This window comes from Juglans regia, chromosome 5 (assembly GCF_001411555.2).
Source record: "Juglans regia cultivar Chandler chromosome 5, Walnut 2.0, whole genome shotgun sequence".
Lineage (NCBI taxonomy): Eukaryota > Viridiplantae > Streptophyta > Magnoliopsida > Fagales > Juglandaceae > Juglans > Juglans regia.
The window spans coordinates 4,234,055-4,253,290 of NC_049905.1; the positions used below are offsets into that span (position 1 = coordinate 4,234,055).

Sequence of the window (19,236 nt, forward strand, 5' to 3'; positions counted from 1 at the left end):
CCTCGGCCTCCCCTTTCCACGCCACCCTCCTTGGATGACCCACCCCCTCCCTAGGGATTGAGGAATCCACGTCACCACCAAAGGAGGAGGGGGAAGGGAAGGGAATGGAGACTCTTTCATGGTCTGTAGGCGGAGTCTCACCCCGTGAGATGGTCGTAAGAAGGGAGCTTAGATTGGAGCCTTGGTCCCCACAGTCATCAAGGTTGCCCTTCGCAGACAAATAGTCCACAACATAACTTTGATCACCACCATTAGTAGGAGTCACGACTTCAGATACCATAACCCCAGCAATGCTCATAGAGAAGGCGTCATATATGTTAGCCACAATAAGGGAGGGCTGGAGGCCATGGGTTGAGAGACAGAGAATGGGAGAGGGACGCTGGGCTGGGTTGGAGTAGTGGATCGGGGTGGCTCGACCGGGAGGAGGCCCACGATGCCTTGTGGTGGAGCTGCCAGCGGCTATGGGCAAAGGGGCTATGCGTGAGTACACAGATCTGTCTAGATCCGAGAGGGAGAGAGATCCAAGGGGAGGGAAAGGGCTTGCCACCTTACGTTGGTTGTCAGCATGGGGAGATTGGTGGCATTCAGGCCGAAGAGGTTGGGCCCAGTGGGCGGCACATGGTGGCAATACAAGGATCTAATGAGATCCTAGAGATAGAGAAAGGGCTTTTGGAATGGCGCGAGGGAGAAATGGTGTTGCTGATTGTCACAGTCCCCAAATATTGAAGGACATGGACTATGGGCCTTGGGCCAGTTTCATTTACAATTTCAATTCAGCATGTATTTGGACTATAAGATAGCTAGTGGGCCTTGGACCTTAGTTTTATTTCCCTGTATGTTTTTAGTGTTAGCCTGGGCCCATATAGGGGTCATCTCATTTATGTATGAGCCAAAGATTCTAGGGTTTGATCATCCAAAAAGTTATTGAATATTCTATTTCTCTCTTGTATCATCTTTTTCCTTTCTTCAATGGAGCACCTCGAAGTGAGCTATTTTTTGTGTATTTCTCTTTTAAGTAATAGAGGTGTGTTACACTGATCTTGGGTTTTGAGGAATTTTAGTTGTTCATTATTTGAGCCAGCCACTTTGATTTTTTTTCCTGATCTGTTTGCTTGCTGGGAAATGTGAGAAGAGAGAAAAATGGGTTTTGTAACCGTAAGGTTTTTCATTTTTTGGTTGCTAGGTAATAGAGTGTAGGAGATAATGAAAGAAAGTACAAAATTTCTTAAGTTGTTTGTTTTCTTTCACGCTCTATAGCTCACCGATGACAGCCATTTTCTCTGTCGTTGTTCTCATTCGAGGCTGGCTTTCACCAAGGTTCTTTTTTGAAAAAAACAATCTTGGCTATGCTTGGACTCTATTTGTTGCCAGGAGTGACAAAAAGAAAAAAGAAAGTTGGACTTCGAGTTCCTATGGTGTTTAGTTGTTAATAACGAGAATAGTTTTAGCTTTGCACGAGAAAATGTTTGGTTCTCTTTTATTAAGTGTTTTTTCATTGTTGTAAATAGTTAATGATTTGGGAGTTTAAAGGTTTTGTTATCTTATGTTCTTATTTTACTTTTCGTTGGTCCTTTGATTGCTGTTATAGTACTTTGTAAAACAGATCAAGGCCTTCCTTCCCCTTCAAATGGTTTTGTGGTTTATCCTTATTATGAGTGTGTATTGGTTTTGATGGAGAAAGTAGTAGAGTCGAGTACTATGCATGCAATTGAAGAAAGAAATTGGGAAATTTCAATTCATAGATAGTTAATTAATTGGTCACTTTCAGTGTTTTTACCACTTGTGATTCATATAATATTAATTGTCGGTTCCTATGCATCTCTTGTTTAAAGACAAAAGTATCATGAAGTTTCTTGTGTATTTGGTTATGTTATTTTTAGATAAAAGTGTCTGATCATTTTCTGGAAAGGACAGGAAAGGCGATAGAGTTTTATTGAATTCTATATTTTATCTAGAGGTTTGAACTTTGTTTTAATTTGCTTCGTTGGAGTCATTGGCGGACCTACATATGCATGGCCGGAGCCCCTGACCTCCAAAACATATTAGTAGTACTGACTGATCTATTTATTATCAAATAAAGTTCGAAAAACATTTTTATTATTTAAAAAAGTCAAAATAGTCTCTCAGAATTCTTCACAAATCTCTTTTAATACCACCTGAAATTATTGAGTCTCCATTAAATTAATTAATATGAAGAAATATTTAATTTCTTGGGTCTTTAAAATCGAAGATTTTATCTCGAAAATTTAAAAATTGATATATATATATATATATATATATATGTGTGTGTGTGTGTACATGATGACAATTAACAATCATCATCATTCAAGTTTGGCCGGCCAAGACAAAATTCTTGTTTCGCCTCGGTTTGTATACATATAGTCTAGTTGGTTAATTAGGATAATTTAAAAAAAAAAAAAAAAGAGGCTCTGTATACGTTACTTGCTAGCCAGCACTGTGCGTGCATGCATGGCATATTGGACGTTTGACATCGTCCCAAAGACCCAAAATCTAATTCCATCTTCTTCGATCCCTCCCATGAGAAAAGAAGGAACGAGATCTTATCTGCTGGCCTGGCCTGTTTTAAAATTGATCATGATCAGAAGTTGCTGAACTCCCTATCTATATATATATATATATTATTATAATCTTCATCCCTGTTGTTTTGGTCCCCTAATCTCAAGGTTCTGTACTTTATATGACACATGCACATTCATGCAGGTAACATATATTAAAAAGGTTCACTTCCAGCTTTTTAATATATATATCGCATATATATATATATATATATTTAGCATATTTACATCGATCGTTGTATGAAATAAAAGATGAATTAATGAAGGTCAAAGCCAGTAATGCACACATGAATATTAATCGAATTAAGCTAAAAGAGACAATATATATCTTTTGTTGGATAAAAGTAGAGACTTTATGCATTTTATATATATATATATATATATATATATATCTTTAATTTTTTTGAATTAATATGAAATGTTCTTGCCTTATCCAAAAAGAGTTTAATCGTGGAAAAAATCTTGATCTCTCATTTTCAAATTCCCTTTAATACATATATATATATATATATATATGCACAAAATCCGGCCCGGCCAATACCTAAACCCATAACTAACATCCATGCATGTTTTATATTATATAATTAGATCTACTTTATAATCAAACGTACCACATCAAATTACATCAATTGGTGAGTTTACTTTTGTGGCTAAAGCATTTCCTATATATATATATATATTTGATTAAAAATATATAATATACTGGCCTGCATATTCTTCAATAAAAATATCTACAGTACTCTCGTTAGATCCAGTACAGTAGTAATGCTGCTGCATGCTCCACAGTTTCGCGTCTGATCTTCAAATTTGATCATGATCCGATTCTGTATCAGAATTGAACAGAATCATACAAACCGATGGCGAAAACTTTAATGAACACGAAATAAACGGTACTACATATATATATATATATATATATATGATCAGTACTGCTTGTAAATGTTATATATATGCATGGTTTGCAAAATGTCTGAAGTTTCATGTAGAGAGTAGTACTTATATTGAATAATATATACGAGGATGCAGGGCTACAGACGGGGCAACAAGCTGTGTTATAAAAAAAAAAATTTATTTTTTCTGATTTTTTTTATTCATTTTTTTCATATCTTTAAATATTTAAAAAAAATCAGATTTAAAAAACGCGATTAAATAAATAATAATAATCGGGACCTCCCTAGTGAGTTTAGAATTATTCAAGACGGTAACGTCTAAATTCCCTGATAACGTCGTACGTAGTACAGGCAGCTTTATGATTAGTCAGTTTTTTTTTTTTTTTTTTTAATTCAAGAAACAATTCTCTCTTATGTCGGAAAGAATATCGTCGTAACAAAATCACCCAAGGTCACCACCTTCTCAATCAAAACCATAAAACTTTATTACGTAACCATCAAGTAATTATAATTTACAGAGAATATATATATATATATATATATATATATATATGATAGAGCTATTCTGTCTAATTTTATCATTCCTCGCGCTTGTCGTAGGATATATATCAAACCAACAACTATAAATTCGTGTCTTCCTGTAGTTTCTGTTTATCTTTTAAACATTGACATTTGTGGATCGGAGCATCACTTCACAGAAAAGAAAATGGAAGGAAAATAAGTTTTTTCCCCATAAAAATATCATTGAAGTAATTTGATCTTATACGAATTCGACGTACGAGGTGGGAAAATGCTGAAAATTAACGTAAATTTATCGATGAAAGATCTTCAAATCATAAATCCAAAGTACTATTGATGGTCACATAATTCTAAGAGTGCCAGTGGATCGAATAAAAGTGGTCACGTCCTAAAAAAAAAGAAAAAAAAAATCAAATTTCAAGTACTGCTGCATGCATGCAGATTACATAATATTATGAATTATTATCGCCCATTAATGAAACTTAAATAAATTTCCTAGCTAGATCATTGATCCAAGAATGACAAATACCACCAAACAAATATCAAAAGCCCAGTGAAAGATCAGGATTTCAGAAGAACCAACACGGATAGCCATAGACTTTGCATTGGGAGGCGCGCCAGCTTCTGGAGGATAGCCATCATCATCAGGAGACAGTGCTGGGGTTGGAGCCGGAGAATTGGATCCATTCCTCGTACGTGAAGCTGGTGCAGGCGATGAAGGTGGAGGAACTCGAAGTGGAGGAGGTGACGGAGACGGCGATGGAGTTGGAGTTGGCTGCAATCCGTCGGAGCAGCCGTGCACCCAGACTGAAACCTTCAGCCCAAGACCGCAGTAGTTTGAGAAGTTGCTGATGAAATAGAAGACACCTTTCTCGGCCAATGGTACGAGCGCGGGACCAATGTTGATGACCCTCAAAGGGTTGCAGGCGGTGCAACTCTCGTACTCTTGTCTCGACACTTGAATCACGTCGTTATGTCCGGTCTCAAAGTCAAAACCTGCATGAATCAGATAGACGAAAAAAAAAACCATTGGAATTCGTATCATGTATATATGTATGTATCGATCATCATGTTAAGAAATGGAACTTGAATAAGGTGTTCGAGTTACTGAGAAAGTCGCCGGTCCGGAAGAAATGGGAGAGGGACCAATTGGAGTAATAAGTTGGGAATGGTGGTAAGGACCAGAGCGGACCAACTTGGTATTTTACACCACTACAATCTGGGCATGCTGATGGCGGGCAAGTTGAGGAGCAGCCATATGTAAAGCCAAAGAACTGAACCACCACCACCATGACTAACATGATTACATCTAATACAAGGAAAGGGTTTCTGAGACCAGCCATTGCAGGAGAGAGAGAGAGAGAGAGAGAGAGATGGTATGCAGGGGTGCAAATGTTCTGTAATTCTGATGTTATACATGGCCTAGACAATGAATGGAGAGAGTGAAGGAGGCCGTTAAGCACACAGCCAGCACTCGTGATAATGTAACGTCTAGTTAATATGGGATAAAAGAAACGTACGGTAACGTGCCTTCATCAGCAGTTATTAACGAATACGAAGGCTAGGATTTTCCCGGTCAACTTTAAGGCCTTTGACCATTTATATATAATTTGAAAGGTAGTACTGTAGATATTAACAATTTGAAATCTTAAAAATTTAGAACGCTTTGTTATGTGTAGATACATTCATCTATAACACATCTTCATATATTTATTACAATGAGTAATGCAGCAACTTTTTAATTACAATTGTCCGGCATACAACATTTCGTTTCATCTAATTTTAACTAATAATCTCATTACTATTTATAAATCATATCAACTCATCTCACTATGTAGTTATAGAGGCTCTAGTAGATCCCTCGCAAATTTTTAATACTAGATCCTAATTTTTTTTTTAAGGAAATAGGCAAGACTTACACACGATAAAATTAGCGTTACTCGTGTCCATATTATCATCCATTATCGGAAAAGACATCTTAAACCACCATCCAGTCCCTAGCTAGTATTTTAGTAGGAGTGGAATCTGAAATAGGAGCACCTCACAAACTGAATCCAAGGAAAGAATGTATAACGAAAACGAAGGAAGCAGAATCCGGTGACATTCTAAAATGCACTAATTCTATATAATATAAATCGAAACAAAAAGCTTATACAGAGTCAAAAACCTTTTTTTTATGAAAAATTACTGTACAGTAATTAACTGCTCTACTCATACAAAATCCTGAGACTCAAGTGTGCAGATAATCGCAAGAAGCTCCTTTCTTGCAATGCCCACTCTCATGGAACTTGCACACTCTTTGCCCCTTGAAAGGAGGCCTAGAACCCCCTCCCCCTCCACCAAATGAGGATTGTCTGTTCCAAGACTTGCCACCACCATAACCAGAGTCTCCACCACCATGAGAACCTCTAACATTTTGGTTTGCTAGCATGTCTCCATTGTTGCCCGGATTCCCCGTGGATGCAGCCCACCCAGGATTTGCATTTCCAGTAGGTACTGGCCCTTGACCAGAAGCAACCCAACCAGGATTTCCGTTTCCCATTGGTAGCCCTTGACTGGCAGATACCCAACCGGGAACCGCAGTTCCAGGTGCAACCCATCCTGCAGTTCCGTTTCCAGGTGCTGGTCCCTGACCGGAAGCACCCCAATTTAGGTTCGCATTTGCTGGAACAGGTCCTCCCCAGCCCATGTTGTGATTTCCTGGCACTGGACCCCAACCAGTATTTTGATTCTCTGGCCCTGGTCTTGTCCCGGAAGTTTGGTTCTCTCCAACACCTACGCCCCAAGTTAGGGTGGCTGGAGCCGGAGGCTGAATGTCTGATCGATTGCCTGGAACCGGATGTCTCCAAGGATTAGCTGGAGGCAGGCCCGAATAGCCTGCAGTGGGGTAAGTCCCCAATGGATTTCCTGTACTGAATGATGAAGCAGAATTATGGACAGATGGAGCATCGCCCCAGTTTCCTTGGGCAAGTGGTTGCACAGGCTGAGTAGCAGGATTAATTGGTTCCACCTTCTGGGATGGAGCGCTTCCCCAGGCTTGGGATTCACTCCCAGGTAATGGGCTTGAAGAAGTCATATCAGGTTTCGGAACTAAACTAGACCCCCATCCTTGAAATTCAGGATTAGCCACAGACTGATTCAAATTTTGGAAATTAGTGCCAGTATTCTTCATATTTACGTTGGGACTCATTGAAGCATCAGCCAAAACAGATTGTGGCACCGTTGATTGAGCATGCATTAAAAGGGCATTTAAAGAGCCTAGTAGCATACTATTATCTGGCTTGGGTACAGGGACCACCGCAGGATTTGAACTTGCACCAGTATTTTCTGCACCTTGAACAGCCCTCTCCAGGATAACTGCAGCAGGAGATTGCATCCCATTACCACCTGAGAAAGAATTGGCATCCCTAATGGAACCAGCTGTCTGAACATAATTTTGCATCCGCTTACTTTCAAAAGGATGCCCCTTTGTCATCTCTGTGGTAGTTTGGAGTGGAGTAGGTGAAGGAAGGTTTGATGAATCCTTTTGGGAGTTGGGAACCCACCCATCAGAAGAAATATTAGGGACCTGAACAGACATTGCATGCTTGCCTGCAGGACTGATTTCATTTTGAGTCCTCCAACTTCCTCCTATAGATTGGCCTGAAGAACCTGCACTAGTACGGGAATTCAGAGCTCCACGATTCTCATCAAAGTTTGTATGTGAATTCAGAGCTCCACGATTCTCATCAAAGTTTGATCTGTCACCAACTTGACCTTCCATGCCTTGCTGTAAGGGTGCTCCATGAGGTATCCCAGAATATGAGGATGACATATGCAAATTTTGCACCATTTGAGCCTTTGGAAAACTGTTATCCCCTAACAGGAGGTCTTTCTGAAACTTTCCAGCCAATGCATCAGTCAAAAGTAGAGAATCATTCTGCTTTTCACTGGCTCTCCAAATATTCAGATTAGCAGGAAAATATCCAGTGTTGTTCCATTTACGCAACTGAACCATGGAAAATGGTCCCTGGACCTTTCCAGATGGATCCTGATAATGCCACATTTTTTCTGCTTCATTGATTGTGGCAGCAGGTTGAGCCACCACGGTAGAGTGAGATACTGCTGAAATTTCTGAGACAGCAGGATTTGTTTCAGACTTTGCCACCGATTGGATTGTAAAAGCACCAATTCCTGAAGTTTCAGCACCTCTTTGCTTCTCCCAACTGCTTGCTTGCTGTGTGTCTCTGTCTCTTCCTTGATTCCGTTCATTCACTATGTCGCCAGCACCAGTAGTATCATCTCCTTTATAAGGAAACCCTTTACTTGACATATTCCTGCTTAATTCTCTACTCGTGTCAGAATAGTTCCTAGTCCCACCCCAGGAATCACTAAAAGCGGGACTTCCTGTTTGCGGAGAAACTGATTCACTTGCCCTCCGGCCAAAGCCAGTACCTCTTGGTCTTATGTAAGTTTCTGCATGCACTAGAAACAAAGTCACTCAGTAATTGATAAATAAAAATGAAACAAAAAGACAAACTTCGAGCTGAAATAGACCTTGTCTCTTATCGTATCTTTCACCTTCATCTTCTTCCGATTCATAACTTGGATCCATGTTTGGGTCAACATGTATTTCTGGAAATTCATCCAGTCTACGCTGGCGCTCCTCAGGTGTCTTGAGGAGTTGCAATTTCTCTACACATTCTCTGAGCGTGAAAGGAAGTCAAGGATTATTTGTAGACTACTCTGTGATACAACACAACGAAAATGCTGTAGATTTATTACAAACCACTTTTTCATGAGCAACCACTCTGCCAAAACAAATTACTTAAAAATGGGTCAGACTCAAATGCTAACAATTCATCGTAAGCCTTCCCACTAACCTCTGACCAAGTTCCTTATGCGCTACTGATTGAATTTACTGACTATATAAATGATTATCAAAATTGCAACTCAAGATTTGCCTTCATTCAAGCCAGTGAACAAATAAAATTCCGCTTTATAATAGTGGAAAAGCAACAGAATGGAACATTTTTTGTAGGTAGCAACAGAATGAAACTAAAGGGAATAACTGGAACGATATGAAAAAAGCTATTTAAAAAAAAATGAAAGTTACACACACGGTAAGAGGAAAATGAAATGGTGAAATGACATATAAGACCATCACAATGGTCCACACCATGCATCTGTTCATCTACCAAAACCTAATGTATAAAAAATTACGAAGAATGTAACAGAGCAACAAAACAACAATAGTGACTTTACTTATGCAATCAAAGAGGAGAGAAGCCATGGAGCCAGCCGAGATATTCAGCTCATCAGCATTCTTTTAAAATAACACTCTGAATATCTAAATCGTCCTCCCTCTACAACTTTTCTTTGGATCAGTAGCATGAAATTTTATTGCTTTGAAAAAAACCAAAAAATATAAAAACTAAACCCACAGGACTTTTAAAAAAAAAAAAAAAATGAAATAGTTAATCGTGCCTAGGTGTCCCTCTTGTATATGATCTGTGTACATGGGCAATGCCCATCATTCTCCTCAATAAGTTTCTTGTTTACCAGTCAAAAAAATAAAGGAAATAGAAACAAAAGGCAACAATAACTATAGCCCTCAAGCCACACTTTCCTGCATGTTGGAAACTGAAAAAACCTAATAAAAGCAACCCAACTACATAACCAAAGACAGAAAGAAAACAAAAAGGTCTTGAAGAGTAAAGGATATTCCTTCCTACGCCCTTTTTCACTAGCTCGATCACGAAGATGACTGAGGCGCACTATCTCTGTTTCCAGCCACTGGATTAGGACAGAGAACATAACACATCAGAAAGAGAGAGAGAGAATATATCAGATGCTATCTACTATCCATGCAATAAAACAACATCAAATATGAAGAAATATAAACGTGGGGATGTAGCAATCTCTTAAACTCCTACAAGAAGCAACTCAAACAATGAATAGAGTTTTGAGTGTGAATAGAGTTTTGAGTATAATTACCTCTCAAGAGGTAAAGTTACTGAAGGAAAAATCATGTAGGATTAATTAGGAACTTAAATGGGAAGACGTCAGGAGGTCTTTGCAGAACTTTTTTCTGTTTTATAATATCAAACATAATAGAGTTTCACAAAGGAACATCACTAGGCCTTAATTCTCCATTCGCAAATGCAAACCTAGGATGGTGATGAGGAAGGTTTGGGACAGAAGACTCCACCCAGCCACAACCTTTGCCTATTTGAAAAATATCTGCAACCAAGGTTACACCTCCTACCTGTTGTATCATCTCGGATAGGTTACTTTGATCCATACATGAGTACTGTTGGATAGACAAGTTCCGCCAATGATCTTAGGACCTAATGATATCATCAGCTCTCATAGCAAGGTTTGCAGGATGAGACTTTTTGAATCTACCCTCTCAAAAACGTATTACCAGTTAATGTTTTTCTAAAATGTTTCTTGCAATACAACAAACATTTATGGAAAATCTACTAATAGTTCTATAATATTGAGCATAGACATACAAGCAGAAAAAATGAACGGCAATGACAATTGACAAGAATCTTACATCTTTGACCCTGACCTCTTGAAGTGCCATTGCTTTCTCCTGAATATCTCCCTATGAACAACCATTTTTGTCAGCAAATCGATAGTTTAGATGATAAAACATAAAATTGGGGATAGGGCATTATAATCACCACAGTCAGCCGGTTGATAAGTCCACACTTTATGCTTTGGCGCAGACGCTTGCATTCATCCTAGAGATGAAAAGAAGAAATGAATAGATCCTTTATATATAAAAACTAAAAGCCAACATAAAACAAGTGTGCATAAATCTTCAACCAACGTGTAAGTGCTACAAATTTGGACATAATTGACAACTATGACAATAACAATAATTGCATTAGCAAATAACAAGTACGAAATGTTCTATGTTTAATGACTTGAATCACCTCGGTGAACTCTTGATTTGAGATTATATCAATTGATACAATCTCTATCTTGTTTAAATTTAATATTTCTAGCAAGATATCTGTCATCTTTTTACCAACTTTATAGGGCTCAGCAGCTTTGCATGTACCTGTCACAAAACCATTAAGAAACTTTATGATCTTGCGAGACTTATTCCCCATACACTCGGATCAATGAGGTGCAAGAAAATTTAACGAAATAATTACCTACAACTTGGACCAGCCTATACAAATCTTGCTTTTGACCACTACCAGAAATCCTTATTCTCACAAAAGAACCAACAACTTTGTCATGTAACATTTCTGTATCTTCAATTAGTTCTTCCACTAAATTACGTCTCAAGTAAATTAAATTAATGTTGTGAATATCAATGGCCGCATAGTCGTCAAGATTTGATTGGGGTCCCCTCTCATCACCCTTCTTACGAGTTTTACGTTTCTTATCTCTACCGGTCTTTACAAGGGCATCAGAGATCCCAACATTCTCCACCTGACTACCTTCAGTATCAACAACACTTCCTTGAAGCTCATCGGCCTGAGAATCCTCTTTTATAAGAAAGTGGGATTCAAGAAGCTTTAACATTTCAAAATGCCCCACACGTGGTTTCCCAAACAGACTCTGAAGCCTTGAATCACAAATGATTTGACTTTTGCGCCGGGGATCTCGGAGTTTGTTTCTCTTTATGTACTCTAGCAAGAGAGCCTGCACATCAAACTGAGACAAAACAGATCTGTCACCTTTTTTCATGTGCATAACAAACTCCAAGAGTTCTTTTGATCCCCATTCAGCATTTTCATCCGTCGAAGGACCTTCGGCACCAGTTGCTCTAGCAAGGGCTGGTGAATCAGTTTCCTTGGATCGGGGCTTCAGCCGTTTCTTGGCCCTCCTTTTAGTGCTACTTTTTTCTGTATTACCAGGAGAACTGTCTGAATCTGACCCCTCATCATTATTAGCGTCATAAAGTTCATCAGGAGATTCCTGTCTAGCAGCAAATAAATCAGATTCTTTTGATGGATTTTTAGCTTGATTGAGTTCTTCTAAAGTCAGAGACAGCCTCTCTTTCAAATCTATCCAGTAATCCTTGAAAAGATACTCCCAACTACTTTTGTCATCAAAATCTACTTGACCCTGCATAAGCATAGAAAAGTCTTTTTTTGATAAGTAAGAAAGACAATTTTATTTCAAATGAATGAAATAGGCGTAGCCCATGTGCACAGGACGTGCACAAAAGAAAACACCTAAATGTATAAGCATAGAAAAGTGAGTAAAAAGAATCACAAAACTAACAGCCAATAAATAGTGGAATAAAAGCAAAAGGAACAAAAGCACACACTATGCAGATATAAAGAGCAGGCCGGTGGGAGGGGGTAAGACTACATTTAACCGTATGTTTCACAAAAATGATTGTAATTAAGTGGGGGATCCCTCCCTTCTTCTTAGATAGGTTTAACTCTTGTATACCCCCTGTGTACCTGGGCTAAGCCTATTCTCATTAATATAATATAATCGTTTACCTATCAAAAAAAAAATTAAGTGGGGGAAATGAGGAGAATCTCATGAAACAAATCCTTAAAAAACAGTAAAATGATCGCCATGCTTATTTGATGTCAAACATAGACTTATACATGTCAGTAAGGGATAAATACACTTTGTACCCTCAAACTACCAAGGGTTCCGCACTTTGCACCCCACACTATCAAAGCCAATACATTGCAACTTCATACTACCAAAAGCTGACCCTTTTCACCCTAGTTCGTGATGAAGAAAAGAAAAAATTAAGATCTTAATAGAAGTTGCAAAGTGTCAGTTTTTAGTAGTTTCAAAGCGCAATGCGTCTGTTTGGTAGTTTAGGGTGCAAAGTGTAAAACCCCTAGTACTTTAAAGATGTTAGGTGTAATTTTTCATACAATAAGTAGTAGTCTTTACTGATGTTTGAGCATTGGAGACTCAAAAAAATGAACCCTTCTTTCTATAAGTCAATTTTGAAAGTACAAAGTAGCACAAACCAAGTATACAAGAAACATACAAAAGAAAGAACCCACTCAGGGAGAAGTTGAAGAACAAAAAGTCATAAATTCTAGAAAGAGAACTGGTCTGAGCTTTCATATAAAAGGTAGAACAACCTGAGTATTACAGAGTTAAGAGTCGAATTATGCACTGCTCAAAAAAGTATTACACATTTAGTGCAGCTAGAGCAGCAATACCCGAGGTGAATGCACAAATAGTAACAAAATGCAACAGCAAAGAACGATCCATCCAAGGACAAGCAAGTTCTCATTTTTTTATAGATAAAATAAGATTTTATTGAATAGAAGAAAGTTGGTGGAAAAGTAAAGTCTCAATTAATAAAGAGAAAATGGAATAATAAATAATGCCCAACAATTGAACTATAAATATGTATAAATTCTGAGGCCTTTTAATACACTTCAAACCCAACCATGTCACATATAATTTAAACTGCATCTACATTGTTCATCATTCACATCACTAACAAGGCGCCCCCTAAGGCTTGTTCATCATTCACATTCACATCACTACATTGTTCATCATTCATATCTACATTGTTCATCATTCACATCACTAACAACCCTCCGCTTCCTCAATTTCTGTGGAGAAGGCTTTGGAGGAATAAGGCGCCCCCTAAAGCTCTTTTCTTCGTGTGGACAGCATCGCTGGGTAAAATACTCACGACTGATAATTTGAGGAAGTGGAGGGTTATTTTAGTAGATTGGTGTTGTATGTGCAGGGGTGGGGGTGAGTCAGTAGACCATCTTCTGTTGCATTGTGTGATTGCAAGGGCTTTATGGTATGAGGTACTTAGTAGGGTAGACTTGGCGTGGGTCATGCCAGAGAAAGTGGTGGCAGTGCTGGCTAGTTGGCCAAACATTGGAGGTATACATCAGATTAAAAGGGTTTGGAAGATGATCCCAATGTGTATCATGTGGTGTCTATGGCAGGAACGAAATGCGCGGACGTTTGAAGACAATGAGAGATCGCTAGAGGAACTGTTAGCATCATTTTATAGCACTCTTTGTACTTGGGCTATTGCAGTTGATTTTAATGGCATGGCCCTTCATGATTTTCTTGTCTCTTTTGCGCCCTCTTAATCAGGGTCCGCTATTGTAAATACTGGGCTAGGCCTATTCTTTGAGTAATATATCTTTTTATTTATCAAAAAAAACAAGGAGAATGACCCGTCCAAGGAAAAGCACATGCAAAGAACAGAAAAGGAAAACATAACAAAAATAAATAAAATACGAAAAACAGACAGAAAAAAAAATAGCAGAGAAAAAAAGGCATAAAACACATACCATATCCTTGTTTCCTTGCAGATTGTGTTCGATTAACATGACCGTTTTCATGCATGTTGCACAGAAGCCCTTGTTTCTTCTCACACATAAGATAACTGCATCATTGATGCATGCCTTGCACAAGGAAAATGTACAAGTATAACACATATAGTAGGCATTCTTCTCACAGTTGCTACACAGGTGCCAACCTAAAATCCATTAACATAATAATGCTTCAATTAGATCAGGTTAAAATTTGGGAATTTCAGTAGGTAATTGAAACTTAACAAAACTAACATATAAAAAAAAGACAGTAACTTAACAAAAACAGATCATGAAAACTAAAGGTCATATGACAGCCTCATTTTTTTTTATATGTAAGAATAGAGTTTTATTTATTGGAAAGATGCATAGCCCAAGTATACAGTAAGTATACATGGATTACACCTAGCATCATCTAGGAACTAGAAATGGATACAAGCAAATTGTGAAAACTATCCCCATTACAATCAATGACCGAAGCCCAAGAAAAAAGAGTGTTGTAGAAGAATCTTTTCAGCTCATCAAGGAACGCTCCCGGTCTTCAAAATACCTACCATTCCTCTCCATCAAAAGGCACCACAAAACACAATGAGGAATCATTTTCTTAACCACAGCAACATGAATCTATTGAAAATATATAGATCAACATTTACACATGATGCTATGAATCTAGGGTTAGCCAATGGATAAAGAAATGTAACCACAAGAATTACTGGCATGGTATTGTATACGTCCTGTGTACTTGGACTTTGCCTATTCTTGGGAATAAAGTTTCTTATTACTTATAATAAAAAAAAAAGAATTACTGGCATGGTAGCGATTGCCTGACTTGGTGAAATGACAGCAAAGGTTTGATTTGTATGTGAGAATACAAGGCTTATTAATAAGGGCTTCTAAAGTTTTCAAAGTCTCATATGTTGAAACTCAAACCTGTATGTCCAAAAAAAGATAAACACCATACATCCCAATCCCGCAAGTATAAAATTACTCAGTTACCCCTACTTCAGTCAAAATGAATTGAAACTGAATGAGAAGCAACCTAACCTAGATAAACAACAAATTAAGACACGATTCAACTTAGATTAGCTCGGCAAGGTCCCAAGAGAGCTCTCCATCATATGAAATATCCCAAACTAAAGCTTGAGCATTTGAACCAGGTTTTCCTCACTGCCTACAAGTCTTCAAAAGGGGCTGCCAGTGATGTTCCCCATTACCACCTCAATCCTGTAATTAGCTGAACAGCATAAGTGACAACATCTGTAAGTAGTAACCTTAGTTCATTACGGTTCAGGTATTCAAAGACCCTAGTTGTCACCAGAAACAACTATGGGTCATTGGGTATGTTTGGTTAAGAGAAGTTTTGAGAATGTTAAAGCGAATTCTTTAGTGTTCTTTTTAGCTGTATTGTTAATTGAATTTTGTGAAGTAGATAAGAAAATTTGAACAATTTTTTTTTTTTTTGTAAAATTGCTTTGGTTTGTGTTTTTTACTTTTCGGCGTTTTCGCTAAAATCTAGCCAGATGATTGGATGAAATGTTGAAGTAGAATTTTTTATTTTTTCTAGATTGAAAGATGTTTGGATAGAAGCTGAAAAAATTTTGAAAATTTTTCTTAAGCCAACAGAGCCTATACTTCATGCGAAAATAACCAACATGACGAGCTTTGCAAAACATAAAACAGTGTGTTGGTCGAGGATTATCGACGGAACTTCTTGTCCAATGAGTCCATCACACCAGTCCACCACTGGCTGTTGTGTACATCAGCCTTTTGCAAAGAATAGCATGCATTCGAACCCAGATGAGTACTAAAGATGGGTAGTTTCTAATGTTCTCAATAATATGATGATTGGCAAAAAGAACATAAAGATCATATAAAGTGCAAAAACTAAACTGCAAGTACAGATAATAATGCCTATAGTAGAAGAACAAACAATGCAATTATTACCATCAAGGTTCTAGAGTTACAGCTAAGGTTCATCTGAGTCTAGAGTTCAGTGCTTTAGAGGTCACTTCGGATGTACACCATCACTTACCAAAACCTTAACAACACAAATTCAAAGTAAAAAAAGAGAATCAAAGGCCAAAACAGCAACATACCACAATTCCATCGACCCTTAGTCTGAAAGAATGCCTCATCACGATTAACACAAGAAGGATGGTACGCCTTAGGGCATCCCCTGATAATTCCCAAAATACCAATTTCACTGAATTAGTTACAAACCTTGGTGAGGAAGCAAAATACTGGTATGAAAAATATCACAAAGAAAAATGCCAGTGGTAATCAGACCTGCGATCACAAAGCACCAGATCGCCCCCATCAAAGCAAATGAAACAAACATCCTCTTCCATCTTCTTCCTTGCTGGGACTCTCGCCATGGCCCGAGAATTCTTGCCACGCTTTCTCTTCCCTCCACTACTAACCCCACTTGCTTCCACCATCTCTATCTCCTCCATTACATCCATTTCCTCCCCAGCCTCTGAGGTCTCCTCTGCCCTTTCTGCCACCTCTACTGCTTCCATAGCCTTCTCTGACAAGTCCTCCCCTGCCTCCACAATCTCATCTTCCACTTCAGTCACATTTGCTTCGTCTACTGCTTCTTTCATCCCATCTACATGGACACCAAAATCCATATCCACAACTGTGCCTGCTATAGCCATCTCATCATCCACTAGAACTGCCAAATCCGCCACCTCAGCCATTGGACCTCTCAAATCTGTCTCCTCAACCAACGGGCCCATAAAATCTGTTTCCCCAATTAACGGGCCTGACAAATCCACATTCTCTGCTACTCGACCATCCAAATTTGTCTCTTCCATTGCTTCTGCCAAGTCAGCCCCACCCACAATCTTTGCAGCCTCCCTAGGTCCATCCTCCTCAGCAACCTCTGCCAATTTCGTCTCCTCAACCAATGGGCCAGTTAGATCCATTTCCACAGCTGCTGGGCCTGACAAATCCACATTCTCTGCTACTTGACCATCCAAATTCGTCTCCCCCGTCACTTCTTCCAAGTCAGTCCCACCCCTTGTCTCTGCAGCCTCCCTCATCTCCACCATGTCAGCCCCATCCTCCTCTGCAACCTCTGCCATCTCTGCCAAGCCAGCCCCATCCTCCTCTGCAATCTTTGTCATCTCCACCAAGTCAGCCACGTCCTCCTTCTCAGCAACCTCCGGCATTGCTGCCAAGTGAGCCACACCATCCTCCTCTACAACCTTATGTGTTTCCACCAAGTCAGTCACTTCCTCTTTCTTTGCAGCCTCTGTCATTCCCGCCAAATCAGACAAGTCATCCTCCGTGGCCCCCGTCATTTCCGTGGTTTCCACCAAAGCAGCCACATCCTCTTTCACTGCAGTCTCTGAAGTTTCTGCCAAATATGGCACATCCTCTTTCTCTATGACCTCTTTCATTTCAACCAAGTCAGCCACATCCTTATCCTCCGCCAACTCAGCTGCATCATCCTTCTCTGCAACCTCCATCACGACTGCCAAGTGAGACTCACCCTTTTCCACCACCACGTAAGGCACATCATTGGCTGCATCAGAAACATCAGCCGACCCCGTCTGCTCAGTTACATCAGCCAAATCTCCAAAAGAACCTGCCTCGTCGGCCACTTCAGTCTCCTGCACGGCACCGGCCGTCTCCTGCGTCATGCCACCCATCTCCTGCTCAACTCCAACTAGCAAGCATATCTTTTTATTCGTTCTGCACTTTTATTCTTTTCCCAAGAGCATCAAAACCCCTGTTTTTCTTTCAAATCAGCGCCCTCACAAAAATTGGTACCTCCAGATTAAAAAAATAGAATAAAATAACACAAACCCAGATTCGAGTCAAACGGGAATGCAACATCATTAGGTCTTGGTGGGAAAATCAAAACCGAGCAAACCAATTATTGAAAAATACCATACAAATGCGAATACATAAATAAAAATCTTTAAAAAAGAAAAGAAAAGAAAACAACAAATTAGCCCTAACCCTAGATATTAACTTAGAGAAAAATGAGATGGGAACGAACCTGATGCTAGTGGTATGTAGCGGTCCTGGGCGCTGCTGCTGCTGCTGCTGCGAGAGCTGGGGATAATAATTGTAATGATAGGTATAATTATAGTATAAATATTACGTTTTTTTTTTTTTAAAGAATGTAATTTATTATTAAAAAATTAATTTTTTTATAAAGATCTCTTATTTTTTTTATTTTTTTAAATATGCAACGCTTACATATTTTTGGACTACAAATGTCATTTCTTTTAATGAAAAGAAAAATGCTACTTCCACATAATTATTCTATAGAATACCTCTATCGAGTGATGTGGCTACCTCCATGTGGAAAAAAAAGTTTTTCTTGCTAGTTGAGATCTCCTCTACCGAACTCTCATCTCTTATTTCGATTGATTTCTCCATTTGAAACCGTAGCCTCTTGCAAGAGGCCAAATCCGCTCGCCGTCCCTCAGCACAACCTACCACCCTAAATCCTCTCGTCGTCCCTTAGCTCTCATTCGGTAAGCCGAACTCATCTCTCATTTCTCAGTTTTGAAACCCTAAGCTTCTTGTTGAATCCTCGTTGTCCCTCAGCGCAATCTACCACCCCGAGTCCTAAAGCAATACCGTTGCTCACCTCCATCCCTCCGTCGTGGCTTGGGTTCCTCTCTTTCTCCCTCAACCTATTTCGCCCCATAGATCTTGTTGTTGCTCGCCTCCATCTCTCCCTACCTTGTAATTTGAAACCCTAAAACCGAACCCTCTCTTCATTTGAAACCATGAAACCTCCATCCCTCCCGTCGCCACTTGCATGTGATGTTGAAAGAATAGCTTGTATGTGTTGTTCAAATGTACTATTCTTGTTTGATATATATATATTCATTTTGATAATTGCAGCCTTGAGTGGTGGTCTTTTGAGCTTCTTATATTACTTTCTGGACTTCTACCAAATCCACAACTTGAAACTTTTGTGCTTTCGATATGGTGAGTTTTCATGGAGTA

General features: G+C 39.0%; 2 protein-coding genes across 7 annotated transcripts; both read right to left on the minus strand.

Annotated features, from left to right (window-relative positions):
• Window positions 1-4,484: 4,484 nt before the first annotated feature.
• On the minus strand, window positions 4,485-5,328 carry LOC109010598 (blue copper protein-like). Its single transcript, XM_018991477.1, has 2 exons — window positions 5,094-5,328; window positions 4,485-4,981 (listed from the first exon to the last, which is right to left on the minus strand). Exons 1-2 carry the CDS (start codon window positions 5,326-5,328, stop codon window positions 4,485-4,487), a joined length of 732 nt encoding a protein of 243 aa, XP_018847022.1.
• Window positions 5,329-6,069: 741 nt separating this feature from the next.
• On the minus strand, window positions 6,070-18,327 carry LOC109010599 (zinc finger CCCH domain-containing protein 19-like). Of its 6 annotated transcripts, XM_035690258.1 has the most exons (12): window positions 18,272-18,327; window positions 16,549-17,998; window positions 16,359-16,438; window positions 14,242-14,429; window positions 11,137-12,058; window positions 10,912-11,039; window positions 10,657-10,716; window positions 10,527-10,577; window positions 9,690-9,760; window positions 8,522-8,676; window positions 7,687-8,449; window positions 6,070-7,647 (listed from the first exon to the last, which is right to left on the minus strand). In XM_035690258.1, the coding sequence occupies exons 2-12, from the start codon at window positions 17,916-17,918 to the stop codon at window positions 6,216-6,218; spliced, it is 5,220 nt and encodes a 1,739-aa protein (XP_035546151.1). In that variant the 5' UTR covers window positions 17,919-17,998; window positions 18,272-18,327; the 3' UTR covers window positions 6,070-6,215. The 6 variants fall into 6 exon arrangements, with proteins under 6 accessions (XP_035546151.1, XP_035546150.1, XP_035546149.1 ...); XM_035690257.1 differs by having other exon boundaries at window positions 6,070-8,440; window positions 8,546-8,676; XM_035690256.1 differs by having other exon boundaries at window positions 6,070-8,449; window positions 8,546-8,676.
• Window positions 18,328-19,236: the final 909 nt, after the last annotated feature.

Excerpts from the sequence above, each read along its gene's own strand:
- LOC109010599 (XM_035690253.1), bottom strand. The coding sequence starts at position 17,918 with ATGGGTGGCATGACGCAGGAGACGGCCGGTGCCGTGCAGGAGACTGAA. Across the intron at positions 14,430-16,358 it reads TAAGGGTCGATGGAATTGTG|GTTGGCACCTGTGTAGCAAC; the intron begins GTATGTTGCTGT and ends AATGGATTTTAG. Across the intron at positions 11,040-11,136 it reads TAGGCTGGTCCAAGTTGTAG|GTACATGCAAAGCTGCTGAG; the intron begins GTAATTATTTCG and ends GTTTTGTGACAG.
- LOC109010598 (XM_018991477.1), bottom strand. The coding sequence starts at position 5,328 with ATGGCTGGTCTCAGAAACCCTTTCCTTGTATTAGATGTAATCATGTTA. Across the intron at positions 4,982-5,093 it reads CCGGACCGGCGACTTTCTCA|GTTTTGACTTTGAGACCGGA; the intron begins GTAACTCGAACA and ends TGATTCATGCAG.